This window comes from Pangasianodon hypophthalmus, chromosome 2 (assembly GCF_027358585.1).
Source record: "Pangasianodon hypophthalmus isolate fPanHyp1 chromosome 2, fPanHyp1.pri, whole genome shotgun sequence".
Classification (NCBI taxonomy): Eukaryota; Metazoa; Chordata; class Actinopteri; order Siluriformes; family Pangasiidae; genus Pangasianodon; species Pangasianodon hypophthalmus.
This window is the reverse complement of record NC_069711.1, coordinates 22,542,902-22,559,760: the sequence shown is the minus strand read 5'-3', so window position 1 is coordinate 22,559,760 and position 16,859 is coordinate 22,542,902. Positions and strand designations below refer to the sequence as shown.

At 37.9% G+C, this 16,859-nt stretch overlaps 1 protein-coding gene across 1 annotated transcript in view; it reads right to left on the bottom strand.

Moving 5' to 3' along the window:
- The window catches only part of ghrhrb (growth hormone releasing hormone receptor b), a 54,690-nt gene extending 39,902 nt beyond the window's left edge, over window positions 1–14,788 (bottom strand). Inside the window, exons 1-2 of the mRNA XM_026933453.3 lie at window positions 14,463–14,788; window positions 6,190–6,298 (exon numbers count right to left, since the gene is read on the bottom strand). Coding sequence (XP_026789254.1) covers window positions 6,190–6,298; window positions 14,463–14,549 — 196 coding nt within the window. The 5' untranslated portion in view covers window positions 14,550–14,788. The remainder of the gene's footprint in view (window positions 1–6,189; window positions 6,299–14,462) is intronic.
- Window positions 14,789–16,859: the final 2,071 nt, after the last annotated feature.

Below are 16,859 nucleotides of genomic sequence, written 5' to 3'. Positions count from 1 at the left end.
CAACAGTCTCAATCCTTTCAGCCGAACACAAATAATCAACCTTCAGCAATTCTCTCTGCTCTTCTTTTTTTTTTTTTGCAAAATATGCAAAATATATGTTAACATATTCATCCCACAATTCCTCACCTATTTAATACATAAAAAAGTTCTAGAGGTTAATTAAGTGTCTGATTATATCCAGGGTATTAGCCTATTTTAATTAACTGACTTTAAAACCCATGGTGGAATTACGTTTAAACATACATGGTGGAATTAACATCATGTTTTCGAAATATTTGAAGAAAAGGAAAGATGTATTGAAATGTATTTATTTTTTAAGAAATTGGCGACTTTATGGAAAATGGTGTATCAGTCCTTGGAAGCCCCAGAAGCAGGGGCGGGTCTCCAATGTGGTTACTAATGACCAATGTGGTTAGACTTCTGAAAATTCCCCTAATCAATCAACCTGAGTGTTCTAATCTGGCTTGTTTAAACTTCCTTTAAATTGTGGTTAAAGTGAATGTGTGAAAGGGTTTTTTGGTGAAAGTGGAAGCAGGAAATGGGGTGGCAACCTGGATGGAGAGTCACATGTGGATGGAAAAAGGTCCATGACCCTTCCCAGACTCCTTCTAAAACCTAGAACTGCAACCACCCAGAATATACTGATCCATATGTACAGTCAGGTCCATACGTATTTGGACAATAACACAATTTTCGTAATTTTGCCTCTGTACACCACCACAATGGATTTGAAATGAAGCAATTAAGATGTGAGTGAGGTGTAGACTTTCAGCTTTAATTCAAGGGGTTTAACAAAAATATTGCATTAACCATTTAGGAATTACTGTGATTTTTTTACATAGTACCGCCAAATTCACAGGCTCAAAAGTAATGGGACAATTGACTGATGAGCAGTTTAGTGGCCAGAAGTGGCCTCTTTCCTCCTTATTTCATGACAAATTAAGAAGATAAAAGGTCTGGAGTTGATTCAAGTTCAAATTCAAGTGTTGAATTTGCATTTGGTAGCTGTTCATGGAAACTCTCACTATGTAGTCCAAGGAGGTGTCAATGCAAGTGAAACAGGACATCATTAGGCTAAAAAAACAGACCTCTAAGAGAGATAGCAGAAACTTTAGGAGTGCCCAAATCAACAATTTGGTACATTCATAAAAGAAGGAATGCACTGGCGAGCTCAGCAACACCAAAAGGCCTGGAAGACTACGGAAGACAAGTAAAGTGGATGATTGCAGAATTATTTCCTTGTTGGAGAAAAACCACTTCACAACATCTAGCCAAGTCAAGAATACTCTCAAGGAGGTAGGTGTACCATTGTCAAAGTCTACAATCAAGAGACGCCTTCATGAATGTAAATACAGACGGTTTACCTCAAGATGCAAACCACTGGTAACACTCAAGAACAGAAAGGCCAGATTAGACTTTGCTAAAGAAAAACCTCTAAAACAGCCTGGCCAGGTCTGATGCAAGATTAACTTGAACCAGAATGATGGGAAGAGAAGAGTATAGAGAAGGAAAGGAAGGGCTCATAATCCCAAGCATACTACATCATCTGTCAAACATGGTGGAGGCAGTGTTATGGCATGGGCATGTATGGCTGCCATGGAACTGGGTCACTGGTGTTCATTGATGATATAACTTCTGATAGAATTAGCAGGATGAATTCTAAAGTGTATAGAGCTATATTTTCTGCTCAGATTCAGTAAAATGCTGCAAAACCGATAGGACGGCGCTTCACAGTACACATGGATAATGACCTAAAATGTACCACAAAAGCAATCCAAGAGCTTCTTAAGGCAAAGAAATGGAATGTTCTTAAATGGCCACGTTAGCCACCTGACCTCAACCCAGTTGAGCATGCTTTTCACTTACTGAAGACAAAACTGAAGGCAGAAAGACCCATAAACAAGAAGCAACTAAGGCAGCTGCAGTAATGGCCTGGCAAAGCATCTCAAGGAAGGAAACTCAGTATTTGGTGATGTCCATGGGCTCCAGATTTCAGGCAGTGATTGACTGCAAAGGATTTGCATCCAAGTATTAAAATTAATCCTAATATTTATGATAATGTTAGTTTGTCCAATTACTTTTGAGCCTGTGAAAATGGAAATTTTTGTTAAACCCGTTGAATTAAAGCTTCATTGAATGACATCTTGATTGCTTAATTTCAAATCCATTGTGGTGGTGTACAGAAGCAAAATTACAAAGCTTGTGTCACTGTCCAATTACTCATGACCTTACTATATATATATATATATATATATATATATATATATATATATATATATATATATATGTATATAATATTGCACTTTTAACATGAACGATAGCTTTATATAAATGCACTCATTCTATCACATTATCGTTTCTATAGTAACAGCTCATTCACTAGGACCAGTGCAGCAGAGGCTCCACATAATCTAAGACTATTAATAAACACAGCCAATCAATTTTACTGTATCAAGCCAGGCTAAAAGGACCTCGCTTGCTCCCTGACTTTTGAATTAAAATCTTGGGCGTTGGTCTGCCTTTTTGTTTAATTTTCAGTCTCTCCTCATAAGTATGAGCATCAAAAGACTTCAGGTCAACATTAGCAGTCTCTGCCATTTCTGCCAAAACACAGCTAAGCTGCTAGCTGAAGAAGGAAGGGACAGCTAGCTAGCAGAATTATAAACAACAAATTTCAGAAATTAATTCAAATAATCAAACAGAACTTTATACTTACAGTTTATTTACATTATTTACAAATTACGCCACTACTGGAGGCTCCTAGTGATTCTGACTGGTGCAGATATGTTCAAGTTTGAGATATCACTCATGTTCACTGAGTGAGTTCCAGTTAAATAAGCAAACAGCATGATATTGCAGTGAGATATTTGATCATTTGATTCGCTAAAATATTGAATTACACCAAGATCGATGAATAATATAGACACTTTGGTAAACATTTTATTGAAACATTTTAATGAAATTTTAGGCGAAGCTGGGCTTCCCAAGTAGTCTTAAAGTAATTGCCTGTGATGTGCATACTTTGCATATACTCACACCACACCACTGAAGCCTGCCACAATTGCATGTCTGATCTTACACATAACTTGGCAACAGAAGCTTGCAGAGAGTAGGCTAAGGGAATGTCAGCATCAGAGTAGTATTTATTATTGTATTAAAAATAGAAAAAGTGAGGTTGGTGCATGCATAAACAAACTCAATACAACCCAGCTACACCTACTGATGACGTGTAACGCGAACACCACCGAAATGCTGTTTAAGAGATATTAGCCCAAATGGAGCTAAATGTAGGGAGCGTGTGTATGACTGTCACTGGTAGGCTTGCTGAATCTGCAGCACTGGGCTTGTTACACCTAGCCCACAGTCTCTCTTCATATCATTCTGTCTGGTGATGCTCTTGCACTTGGTTAAAAAAAATCCAAAATAATCCTGTTTAAAACATTTGTTAACACATGCAGATGATGTGGGTGATAAAAATTAAACCTTATATTGCTTTTTTTTTAAACAAGGCTTAGCCCCTCTGGCCTATTGATACAAGCTTCACCGTTTGCCACAAAAAAGAGGCTATAATGACTAAGGGCAGCAGTGTGGGGATGTGATCTAAGAGAGAGCCATGTAGACAACGGATGTGCAGTCTGAGCAGCTCTCACCAACCCTTGCAGAAAGTGATCCCCCCTCAAAACCCATGAGCATTGCAGTGAATGGAAAAGGCAGCATGTCTTTGTCAACCACAGGCTGGTAACTAATGAACAATATTAAATTATACTATATTAAACTAAATTATAAATTACTTCTGGCTTTGAGAACAATTCTTTCAGCATCTATATTAGCAAAAATATATTAGCATGGACAACAATTTAATCTTTTTACCATTAATTTTGCTGCTTAAGGTTTGTTAGCATTGGTGTTGCCTAGTCACTTAAGATGGCTCTTTCTTATTTAGACCAATGGATATTTTCATTATATTTACTAGATTTAACAATATTTTTCAAAACTTGCCATTTAAATTATAGTCATGCAAATCCCTAGAGTAGTTCAAAGTGTTGTCATAGTGACAAAACAATGATTCTTGGTTCCAAATCAGCCACATATTGGTGCTGAAACCAAACCAGTTTTGCCAGATTAGACTTTTTATGGAATTAGCATCACCATATTGTCAGTGGTAAAGGGTGATCAATGACCTTGAGAAGTCCCTGGAACAGTTGGAGAGGTGTGAAGGCTACTTCAGTCAGGATTTACTTCCATACTGGGCGATTCACAGCTCTGCCAGAACACTGAGGGGTATGTCAAAGAGTGGCTTTTAGACTAAGTTGTACTAAAGCCAATTTGGGAAACCTGGTTAGTGTGGATACTATGGTGGCCCTACAGTGCAAATGCTTTATAGCGTTTCTTTAAACATGATCGATTTTGCCCATTTTTTTAAATGTAAAAGTGTAAATATGAAAACTTTTAATCTGTATACTCATAGATACTGTGAATTGTTATGTGTTTGTTTTGTTACTTATTACTTAAAAGCTGCAACCATAAAATTTATGTGCGGCTCGATTAACCATGGTTTCAGGAAGAGCGGCTGGTTTAACAGCAGTGAAGCTTGGAATGGTTTCAAAGCTTTTCCCACAGTAAGGGCAAAACATTTTGTGAAACAGAAGAAAATAACTTAAATCATTCAACCGTTACATAACATCAACCGTTAGATAACAGCAGACTGAAAAAGCGTGGTTCCTTTTCGATTTGATAGTCATACCCTGTGTCCAATCAGAAATGAGGACGTGATGTTCAATAAGGACCTACCCTTTCCTTTTTGAGTTAATGTTGTGTTTTTGGTTTTGCTGTTGTGATTTTGGTTTTGCTGTTGTGTTTTCAGTTTTGCTGTTGTGTGTTCGATTTCGCTGTTGTGTTTTTTAATTTGCTGTTGCATTTTTGGTTTGTTAAAATATTTTGCACTTTGGGCCACTGTAGCACACTGCTAGCAGCTGAAAAATAGAAAAATGCCTACTTCTTGAAAGAGAGCTGCACAAAGAGGCACAGACAAGTGTTAAATGTATTGTATGTGCTACACCTTCTCTTGTTTTAACATCAGATTTACCTGTGCAAACTAAAAGGTTGTGGGAGTGGGTGGTCAGATACAAAGCTCGTGGGACAAACAGAGGTCATGTTCATTAAAGTGGGGAGTGTATTGGGTGGTTCTGCATGACTTCCTGTGCAATGCTGCGTGATTTACTGTGTACATTCATTCATCTTCAAGGACTGCTTTATCTTGGTCAGTGTCACATTGTTTTAATTGCCTAATTTGTTCCTAATTTGCGAAATAGAACTAATCAGGTTTGTTAGAAAATATTGTGGGCAGCTGCAAATAAAAAAAAACTGCAGGAGTGGACGGCATTGGTCAGAAATCCTTCAGGACCAGACAGGAGCGGGAACAGTCCCGTGCACACCTCTACTCGTCTACCATCACAAATGTTAAAGGTAATGAAGTAATCCAGTTGATAGCAGCAGGCTTATTGTACAATAATACAGCCACTACTGGCATTAGCAAAAATAACAATTTTTTTTTTGCTGCTAAGGATTAAACACACTTTCTTGAGGAACTTTCTGAACTTCCTTGACTTTCAAACAGCTGATCACTTCAGCAAAAGGCAGAGGCTGATTAAACCGGCCAGTGCTGTTGCCATGCCAGTGTGCAATGTGTGTACAGAAGAAATTGGACTGCTGTGGTAGTCAAGGGCACAATTATGGCAGGTTCATTCCAGTGCATCTATGGAGAGGTAGTAAACACTGATGTAACTGCTATATCCTGGTCTTGATAGACTCATAAAAATCACCCAAGGCCTATGTAGTCCCCAGTCAGGTGGCAGTGATGGTGCTTGACAGCATAAAAAGTAATTCATTTTGGCTTCTTCTGGAAATTTCAGAGTGACCAAGAAAGGAAGTCCTGAGAGGTGTCAAAACTGGGCATTCATGAAACCATCCCCAGAGTGACTGACTTGTAGAAAGTTTCCACAAACCTAAGCTTTATAACTGATGTGCGTGACTGGCATGGTGGATTATGCAATGCAGTAAGGTACAATAAATATAAGACAAAATACAGTATATGCATTAAGTGTTCATGCAAGTGTGTAAGACATACTGTACTAACCATGGGATGGGTTAGCTAAAGTCAATCTCAAAGAGATACCAGAGGTAACTTACCAGTGATTGTAGTCTGGTTGCGGTTCTCTTGTTGACGTGTGTATCTGCATTGCTCATGAGCCTTCATATGCTGAGCCACGAGGGTGCATACTGGATGGATTGCTTCTGCCTGTCAAAAGTGATTTAGTATTACTATAAAGCTGGAACACCATATAAACACTGTTTATTTTATCTCTCAAAATACTTGGGACATTCAGGTATTGTACAGCAAATTGTGTACAGGTATATGCTTAACCAGGGGTCATCAACTGGTGGACCGCAGTCTGGATGCGAACACAGCAAAGTTTTTAACCAGATCAAAATAAGAATTAAAAAATAATTATAGCAGAGCAGTTGTCGTTCAGTGGCTCTCGTTTTTAAACATGAACCAGCTCAGCTTCTGTGACAGATCCTATGTTGTGGCTTATCCAATCACATGCATTTTGTGAGCAAGAAAAGCGAGAAAACTTTTTATGTAACTGGACCTTCACAAATGTGAAGCTAATGCGATAATGCTTCAATAAACTAATTTAACTAAACAGAATATACTCATCACAAATGTCTATAATAAACTCACACAACACCAAAAGATAATCTTCTGCAAGGAAATCCATAAACCTACTGCTATCTGCTTTACCCTTAATATCCATAATATGTATTACAGTTAGTTAGATAAGGACAGAAAGGGATAAAGCATAAGAAAGACAGAGGGAGAGAATCAATTAGAATAAAAGGGATTAGCATGGGTTGGCTTTCTCTCTATTCATTAGAAGGGGAACGAAGAGCAACGTTGCATTTATATTATCTATAGCCTCTATTTCACCTCATCGCTGTATTAAAAAGCTGTGATGAGTCAGAGGTGGGTGAATGGTAATGAAAAAATTGTGCCCGGGGTTAAAAAGAAACATGTAGCAAGTTTGCTGATCAATGTGTTGCGCCAAGTATTAAAGCAGAGAAGCAGAGAAGCAGAGTTTGCATCTCATGTCAATACCCCTGTTCACTGTATTTCTGATAAACATTTACTGATGGCATTACAAAGAAAGTAGATGGTCAGGACAGGGAACCTGCTGCTCCAGTCTACAGCTAGTGGAAATCACCCAGGGCAGAACGCTGTATGGAGAATCTGGGTATGTATTTGAAAGTGAAAAACAGAGTGACTTCCTTGTCATGTTGTGCCCTTGAACAGATGGTAGAGCTGTAGGTAGCACTGACCTCAGACAGGGAAGAAGATTCCTGCAAAGGGTGTACATGAAGGTGAGGAAAGATTCATCTCCGTCATTCCTGGATTTAACAGCCACTTTGTCTGTTAATAAAGGAGTATTTGCGCATAAAACTAAGAGGATCCCTGGAGGACTAGTGGTTTGACCTTGGCACTCTCACTGCGGAGGCTCAGGTTCAATTCCCTGATGGGGAACCAACCTGAGCCACTGGGGTTTCACATGAAAGTGCGCTCCCAGTGCTGGTCCCAAGCCCAGATAAAATTGGGAAGGGTTGCTTTGGAAAGGGCATCCAGCATAAAAACTGTGCCCAATGAAATATGCAGATCAATGATCTGCTGTGGCAACCCCTAATGGAAGCAGCCAAAAGAAGAGAAGAACAACAACATTTGTGCATAAAACTAATATTTAATAAGTTAGTTATATAATGAGCTACTGCCTCTCTGTCTTTTGGCAAAATTCATGATTTTGCATTTTGGTGGTTTAATGCTTGGTCAGCATGCATTATGCAAATTTTTAACATACAATGCATTTGGGAATTCTTCAGAATCCTAGCAGCAGCTGTCTGTATCATTAATCTTCCTTGCTTCCTTCTGTCTTAGTATTATAACAACAGATGTCTGAATTGCTTATAGAATTAAATGCTATATACAGTTTGGGTATAATCGTGCCTTCTTACCAATGGTGCAATGGGTAGCAATGCCACCTCACAGCTCCAGGGGTCCTGATTTGATCCTGAGCTTAGATTACTCATGTTTTGCCTTTTTCTCCCTATGTCTATGCAGGTTTCCTCCTCCTTCTCCAATTTGCTCCTACCACCCAAAAACATGCTGGTAGATGGTACTTTACTGAGGATGACTGAACAAATTAATAAATCGTGTCTTCTTTTCCATTCCTGTATTCACCAGTTGGGAGCTCAGAAATTGAAAGAATGCGATGTCACCTTATAGCTTAAACAACCAGCCCTGAAAATGGCAGTGGCATCAACAGTGAAAGTACTTAGAAGTATAAAGTAAGTAATTAAATCCACATTTGTCAAGAATTCCCTATCATTTTCCAGTGCTGACTTTGTACAAACATTGTTTATCTATCTGAAAGATGTTAAGGCATTGTCTGCATTTCCATAGAGACAGCTAATTTCTGAGTCTGAGGAGACGAACAGTTCCAAGTAGAATCTCTGAAACATCATCTTGTAATTACCGCAGTTCTGATGACATGACTGCACTGTAAAATCTCAGAAAGCTACTTGCCACTAGGGTGATCTGCAAGAAATAAAACATGACTAGGCATGCTGTTGTAGGAACAAAAGGGTGGTATGGTGCAGCCCTGATTACTTGCCAATAACTGAATGTCCCACAGATTTTAATACCATTTTATACCATCTTATACTCTTATACCAAAATAATTCACCATTAATTAAAATTTCTTATTGTACATCATACTTTATTAATTTGTAGTTATGTTGAATGCTGTGAAATGTCTGCAAAACAAATTAGTTCCTGTTATCATTTAAACAGCCATTCCCTCACTTTCTCTTGGAGTTAAAAAGACAAAACCTTTTTGTCATGTTTGTCATGTTACCAAGAAACCACAAAGTCATCTGTGCTTAGACTTTCCCTAACTGACTGTTACATAGCAACTGATATGGGGAATCCTTTAAAAATGTTACATAAATGTCTCCATACTGAAATCTTCATTAGATTTCTGACAGCATGTTTTTTAAACTTTTTTTCTAAGTTTAGATTATCCTTCTTACAAGACCCTGTGAGGTTTTACTATAGAAATGATAATGTATTAGAATGAGCACATTATTATAACCCTGTGATTTGCCTTACAGTCGGTACTAACTGTCAGAACTGCTGTTATAGAAAATTAATTGACACCTTATAGCCAGTCAGATTTGAGGATTAATAAGAGCTGTGGTATAATATGCAAGAACATTATAGTGAAAATGTACGTTTCGATTCCAGCGTAGGTGGTTTTAATGGAAATTAGACATTACAAACCATGTGGAAGACACAGGGGGACCCAGTAGATGTCCAGTTTTACCAAATGAATTCCAGTGTAATTATACACTCATCATCCACTTTAAAAGGAACACCTGTACACCTGCTCATTTATGCAGTCATCCAATCAGCCAATCATGTGGCAGCAGCACAAAGCTTAAAATCATGCAGATATTAGTCAAGAGTTTCAGTTACTGTTCACATCAAACATCAGAATAAAGAAAATGTATGATCTCTGTGACTTTGATCGTGGCATGGTTGTTGTTGCCAGACAGGCTGGTTTGAGTATTTCAGAAACTTCTGATCTCTTTGGAATTTCACACACAACAGTCTCTAGGGTGTACACAGAATGGTGTGAAAAACAAAAAACACTGAGTGGGTGGAAAAGCCTTTTTGATAAGAGAGGTCAGAGGAAAATGGCCAGATTGGTTCGAGGTGCTACAAAGGATATAGTAACTCATATAATCACTCTTTACAACTGTGGTGAGCAGAAAAGCATCTCAATATGCATAAAACATCAAACATTGAGGTGGATGGGCTACAACAGCAGAAGACCAAATTAGGTTACAATCCAGTCAGCCAAGAACAGGAATCTGAGGCCATCATGGACACAGGCTCACTCAAACTGGACAGTTGAAGATTAGAAATAAAATCACCTGGTCTTTTTTCCAGTCTTCACCTGTCCAGTTTCAGTGATTCTATGCCCATGTGAACATTAGCTGAAGCTCCTGACCGGGATCTGCATGATGTTAAGCATTGTGCTGCTGCCACATGACTGGCTGATAACTGCATATATGAGCAGGTGTACGAGTGTTCCTGTTAAAGTGGATGGTGAGTGTATGTTTAATTTAATATTTTGTGGCTTAGCACTGGACCACACAATGGGTCTACACAATCTTATCTAGAATCCAAACGAATGTGTGGCTCCTAGCCTGATTTCCTCTTACTAAAAAAAATCGATTGGCCAGTCTTCTGGCCATTGACATTAAACATAGGAAGGAGTGAGACAAAGGAGAAAACTAATAGGCAGATAAGGATCCTGCTGCTGGTAAGAAAATGTATAGCTGCCCTAAGGCCGAGGCTTAGAAAAACATTATCATAGGAAATGAATCACCATTCAGGAAAGACAATGGCAAGTCATTAGAGAGCTCACCAAGCAACAAATCACATTTTATTACAGCATTGATTTGTTTCTGTTTTTGGTGATGTATGGTAGTGAAGAATATTCCAGACAAATTTACAAAGGCAGGTTTGTCCCCTGCATTAGCTGGAGGTAGTAATTGGTCATGACTGCTGAGTGTGTTTTGGAGAAATATGATAATTCGAAAGTAAGGCTTGATTTTGGACTACAGGGTTGAACTAATTGGATAAAAGGAAATCAGTTTTCTCAGTTAATGTTAAATAGCCAGTATTCTTTTTTCTTCTTTCTTTTTTTTTTTTTTTTTTTTTACTAGAAATGGTCATTTAAACAATATGCCAGCAGGGAAGAAGCAACTAATTTCATTTATTAGAACAGCCCTCTCTCTTTAAGTGATCATGTTAACATCTGAGGTAGCGCAGGGTCAGGCTGTCCTCCACAGCATTTAGTGGCAAAGAGTCAGCATGAAGCTTTATTGAATTTTTTTTTTCACTATAGCAACATAATTCACATAATATGAATTTGCATCTTTGCAGAGTTCAGGAAAACCATTAACTGGGATAGATATTCAACATGCATGGCATGTGCAGCTCATGCATTTAATGCATGTAAATGTTCAATCATTTCTTAGTCTATCCTTTTCTATAATCTATAAGACAAAGACTTACATAACTGAATTCACAGTTGAACATGTGGTCAGTTGTTTGCACTCCAAACAAGCAAGTATATATATATATGTTATATATATATATATATATATATATATATATATATACATATATATATCAATTCCTTTTTTTATAATGAGAGCCCTGACGCCATATAATAAGAACTCGATTCTTGGACATTTTATTTAGAGACCTGTCTCCAGAGTAAGGAACAGCAGGAGTTTGTATATCATGGTATAGAGTGTCAAATTCAGTTCATTTAAACAACAGGCCTACAGAGATTTCTGTTTTTCCCACTTCTAACACATCAGATTCAGTAAATGAATGTGGGAGTTAAATCACATTTTAAATCATGCTAAATCTTAAACTCTACAATGCTGTGAAATTCCAGTACTAGTTATAATAATGCAAGAATTCAAATGTAACTCATGAGAAAATTTAAACTCTAGTCCAGTTTCCCCACTGTGCTTTTGAGTGCTTTAATGGCACTACCTTTAGAAAAAAAAATTTCTGTGACCATTATACCAAGCTCTGCACACAAAGACGCTTAACCACTACTTGCATGTGCCTGTAGAAAATAGAGCACAGCCATTGTCTGAAAAGGTCTTGTCTACAGTAAGCACAGAGGAACCACAGCCGTCCTTTCTGTGAGATTTCCCAAGAGTCACATTAATGTAATGTGCATGCTTTGTAAGATCTGCCATTAACGGGTTTGACAGTGCTAGGCACAAATGCAGACTTGCTGCTATTTTATGCTCATGACAGCAGGCATTCAGTATTAGGGCAGCATGCAATTTCATGGAATATACCTCAACATGAGACAAAATGACAGAACAGACGGCTTAACAAAGGGCATGCTGCTCAGACCCACTGAGTCAGCATCCTGCAGTTTGTTGCCAGTGTACAGGCCAGCTGATCAAGATGATGATGTAGTATCCAAAAGGAGACACCAACACAAGTATTGGGGCATTTGTTTCCATTGAGGCTCGTTGCACCTGCTGGTGGTTTGGTGGAGTCCCTATTGAGGCATGTCTTTTTTTGGTCAGAAAAAGCATCATTAACAAATAATGAATAACAATCATTTCTCTCACACTTTTTTAAAGGGGAGAAAGAAGAAGCGCTCCCTAATAGGAAGAGACGCTACATTTTCAGCTTAGACTTGAAACATGGCAGTAAGGAACAGTCAAGGAGATCAAATTCTGCAGTCCATGATACTTAGGGATCACCTGGAGGAGATTACTATTGGACCTAAGGGTGCAAGATGGGGATTAAAAGCATATAAAATCTGAGATGAAGTGTGAAAAATCCTGCAGTTGTCTAAATGTAAGGATAGGTTGTATGTGCTTGAATGGGAATTACACAGGCAGCCAGTGTAACTGTCAGATATAGCAATAATAAAGGAAATATGCTGTAATTATATCATAAATACATCTATACCTGTGACTTAAAAAAGCAATATGGGGTTTAAAAGAAAGGATGTAATAAAAAACAATACCAAGGCTGCGATTGACAGGAGCACCTTCAAAATTCAGAGGTAAGAAATGGGATTCAAGACCAATAAATCATAAAAAAAATTCTTTTTAAAATCAGAATGTTAATTAAGAAAGTTGAATTCCAGTTCAATACTGTGATGGATATGGTACTGATATAAACCTGAATGTCATCTTCATAGCAGCGTAAATTAAAGCTGCATTACTGAATTTACTATACAATAAACTGCTCTGCTGCTAACAAAACAATGGAGCTCGCACGCAATTAGCAAATCCAATCATTTTTCAAGTGAATTAATTCAGTTTAGGAGCCATATATGCAACATAACATGCGGCAAATAAATCTACACCAAATGTACACTTCTAAAAAAACAAACCAATTAGTATGGCAAAATTCAGATTAAACTAATGCATATTCTAATGAATTAACCAGTGGATGCATAAGCTAACTGATACATGTTGGGTGAAAAACCTTATAATTTTATTTCTTTTCATTTTTTTTTCACTTATGTCCATTTCAGTTCCATGCTGTAACACTACAAAATGTGAAAAAGTTCAAGGGATGTGAATACTTATGCAAGGCACTCTATGAGCACACTGTACTACCACCAGAGCATTTCTACTCCACCGGTACAGTATATACTTGTCAGCATGCACATGTACACAGTGGCTTTGCTCTCCCTGAAATAACATGAATTCTCTTTGCAGCCATTAATACAGTTGTGTTACCTCCGTGTGATTGTACTGGATACTATTCTCACACATTTGCACAGTAACATACCCTGTCCCTTTACGTGGCAGCAGTGGATTGCTGTATGTCAGTCAGCTGAACACTCTGAACACTACTACAGTTATTGCACTATTACACCTCTCAGTATAGAGTGTGACTACAGCGTCATGTGCACTACATGCACTACACACAACTGTATATAGCACATTTCTTCTCATTCTATTATCTCTGTTACATACATATTCTCTATAACAATGGGAGATGCAAACCTTATTACTGTACTGTACTGGTACAATTACAAGAAAGGCTCTATTCTATTCTATTCTATTCTATTCCGATCTGTGCTAATTTCACTGTACTTATATGACCAATAAAAATATTTTGTTCTATTCAGTTTTACTCCATTCTGTTCTGTTCTATCCTGTTATATACAACTCAATTGACTATCTGTCCTATTCTGTTCGGTTCTGCTCTATTGTATTCTGTTCTATTCTATTTGGGTTTATTCTATTCTATACTATCCTACAAATTAGCAAAGCTAATTTTGCTATTCTTGTACAATGGCAGTAGCCATATTCTATTCTACTTTATTCTGTTCCGTTATATTCAATTATATTCTGTTCTATTTTATTCTATTTGGTCTTCTTCTGTTTTATTCTGTTTGGTTATGTCCTCTTCTGTTCTGTTCTAATTGGTTCTATACTATTCAGCTCTGTTCTGTTCTATTATTTTGCTCAAATCTGTTCTACTTTGTTTCGTTCTGTTATATTCTACCATGTTCTGTTCTATTTTTATTCTATTTTATTCTATTCTGTTTTACTTCACAGACTTTATACTGCGTAGAAACACAGAAGAAGCAGCTGGGTGCAACTCTTTCACTGACCCTGTGCTTCTCTTGAACAAACACAGGTTTGAAGTAGGTGTTAAAGAGAAGAGGAGCACAGTGACAGTAAACAAACCCTCTCATGCAGCTCCCAGTAAACTCAGCTCCCAGTAAACTCAGCTCCCAGTAAACTATAACCAGCACTTCAGTCCCTGTACTTACCGTTTGCCAAGTGCACTGGTGGATCCACCATGTCAGCAGAACGACTCTGAAAGTTAACGAATTCCTAGAAAGTATCATGTTCAGCATTCAGGTGTGCGTCAAGAGACTTTAGAAACCAGTCTAAACGCCTAGTCTAACAGACGCTGGTATATTGGGGTCAGTCCACACTGCTGCATAATGTCGAGTCTACACGGATGTTTAGTTATTAATCGAGCACCGGATTCTCCCTCGGTGACAGCAGTGGTGTGGAGAGTGGGTGGCTTTCCTGAAGAGGACTGATGGAGTGAGCGGCGTGTGCCAGAGACGCACAGCGCACTGCTGCAGCCGCACCTCCCCGCCTCGCGCGCACTCCCGCACATCCCGCATCACATTAACATACAGCGTTAACACACAGCCACGCACGAGGCGCGGGAAGCTGGAGTAATACACACGCGTGTACACAGCAAAGTCCTCAGTATTCGACTTAACACTTAAGATCAGACTTCTATGAACACTCTGAGAGTGAATATATATATATATATATTTATATTTATATTTATATATATATATATATATATATATATTTAAAACAAGTGCTGTAAGAGTTAATTCAGCATTTGTTTTTATTTTTCTTTTGCTTTGTATTCAGCAGTTCAAATTCATAATCCGTCAAACCAAGTGGATATGCTCGAGGAAAACGCTGAATATTTAATATTTGCACAGTTTTCATTATTTTCAAACGTGTTATATAAATAAAAATGTGCTAAATATATAAAATATAGACTATATAAATGACAGAATACCATTTCCTATGAAAAATGGTTTATTCTAGCTAAATGCTACAAGCTTAAAAAGTCCACTGGACAATATGTGATAAAGAATTAACTTTTTGGACATAATATGAATATTTATTAATTCATCCATTTGTTCTCAGTCACTGCTGATGCTGGTCAGGGTGGTGGTGAATCCGGAGCCTGTACCTGGAACTCTGGGCATGAGGCAGGAATACACCCTGGATGGAACGCCATTCTGTCACAATTCCTCATGCACACACATATTCAGACCTATGGGCCAATTCAACATTGTGAATCCACTTACTGGTATGTTTTTGGGAGGTCAGAGGAAACCCACATGGACAGGTTCAGGACACGTGAAACTCCAGACAGACAGTAACCCGAGATAAGACTCAAACTGGGGAACCTGGAGCTGTGAGGCAGCAATGCTACCACTGCACCACTGTGCCACCTGCAGCTAATATTGATCTAAGCATAAATGTGTAGGACCAAGGTCAAGCATGGTCAAGATTGAACTTTTTTGCACTCTGAACAAGTGGGAAAAGCTTGAAAAATTGCCTGGAGAAGTATCAAGGTTGGGTAAACAAGCCAGCATTGATTTGCTGATGTCATGACACTGATCAGCATTACCTTTCCCATGGTAAGGAACAAAATGTGAATCATCATGACCTCTTACTGGTATTTCTACGCACCAAACATATACAGTCACACACAAACACACACTTTTTTAGTTTCATCTATATGACTGAAATTTCTTCTCTGTTTTTTTATTTATTCCAGCACTTATTATCAAAGCATATTTCATTATCATATATTTCATTCTGACATATGTGATGAATGACACACGAGAAGACATGCTGTTATAGGAAAGTAATCAACAACAGGGTGGTGTAATGCAGCATGACACAAAGTGGAGTTACTCTTTCCACCCTGAAGTCGATATTTTAATATAATAGCATGACCTGAAGTGGTTTATTCCTTTTATACCACAGTCATTTGCCAAAGCTATTTATTAAATAATCACACATCATACTTTTTTCATTTTTTTTTTACATTTTTCAGTTGCATTTTTATGTTCTATAACATCCACGAAACAAGTTAGTTTCTCTCCATCCTGAAGAAAATATAACATAAAATATCTGTTTATGTAGAGTGTCCGTCATCCCTGTGATCATGGTGTTCTTATAGAAATGATAACATTTATAGAAAATTAATCAATACCTTCTCACCATTCAAAAACAAGAATTCATCAGTGCTTAGAGTTAATCCACATGTATACCAGCATAATCAAATATTTCTACTATTTTGCTGCTGCCTAATGGAGAGAGAAGCTTCCATCCACTACATCAACCCTCACACATACATCACACTGTCCCTGAAAAATGCTTGACCATACCCTAATTATTTTAAATCAGCAGAAATAAGAAGGAGTGAACTTCCGATCACTTCTGAGTGTTTGTTCTACTAAATCTGACCCTCAGGGGATGTTGCCTGTAAGGGAACATGGTCGTGTGATGTTTTTATTCAAAATATTATCTTAGCTGGACAGCAGAGCCCTATGGCATTCAGCTGCCTCATGTTGAGAGAAAAATGGGGGAGAGAGAGAGAGAATGGAATGGAGAGC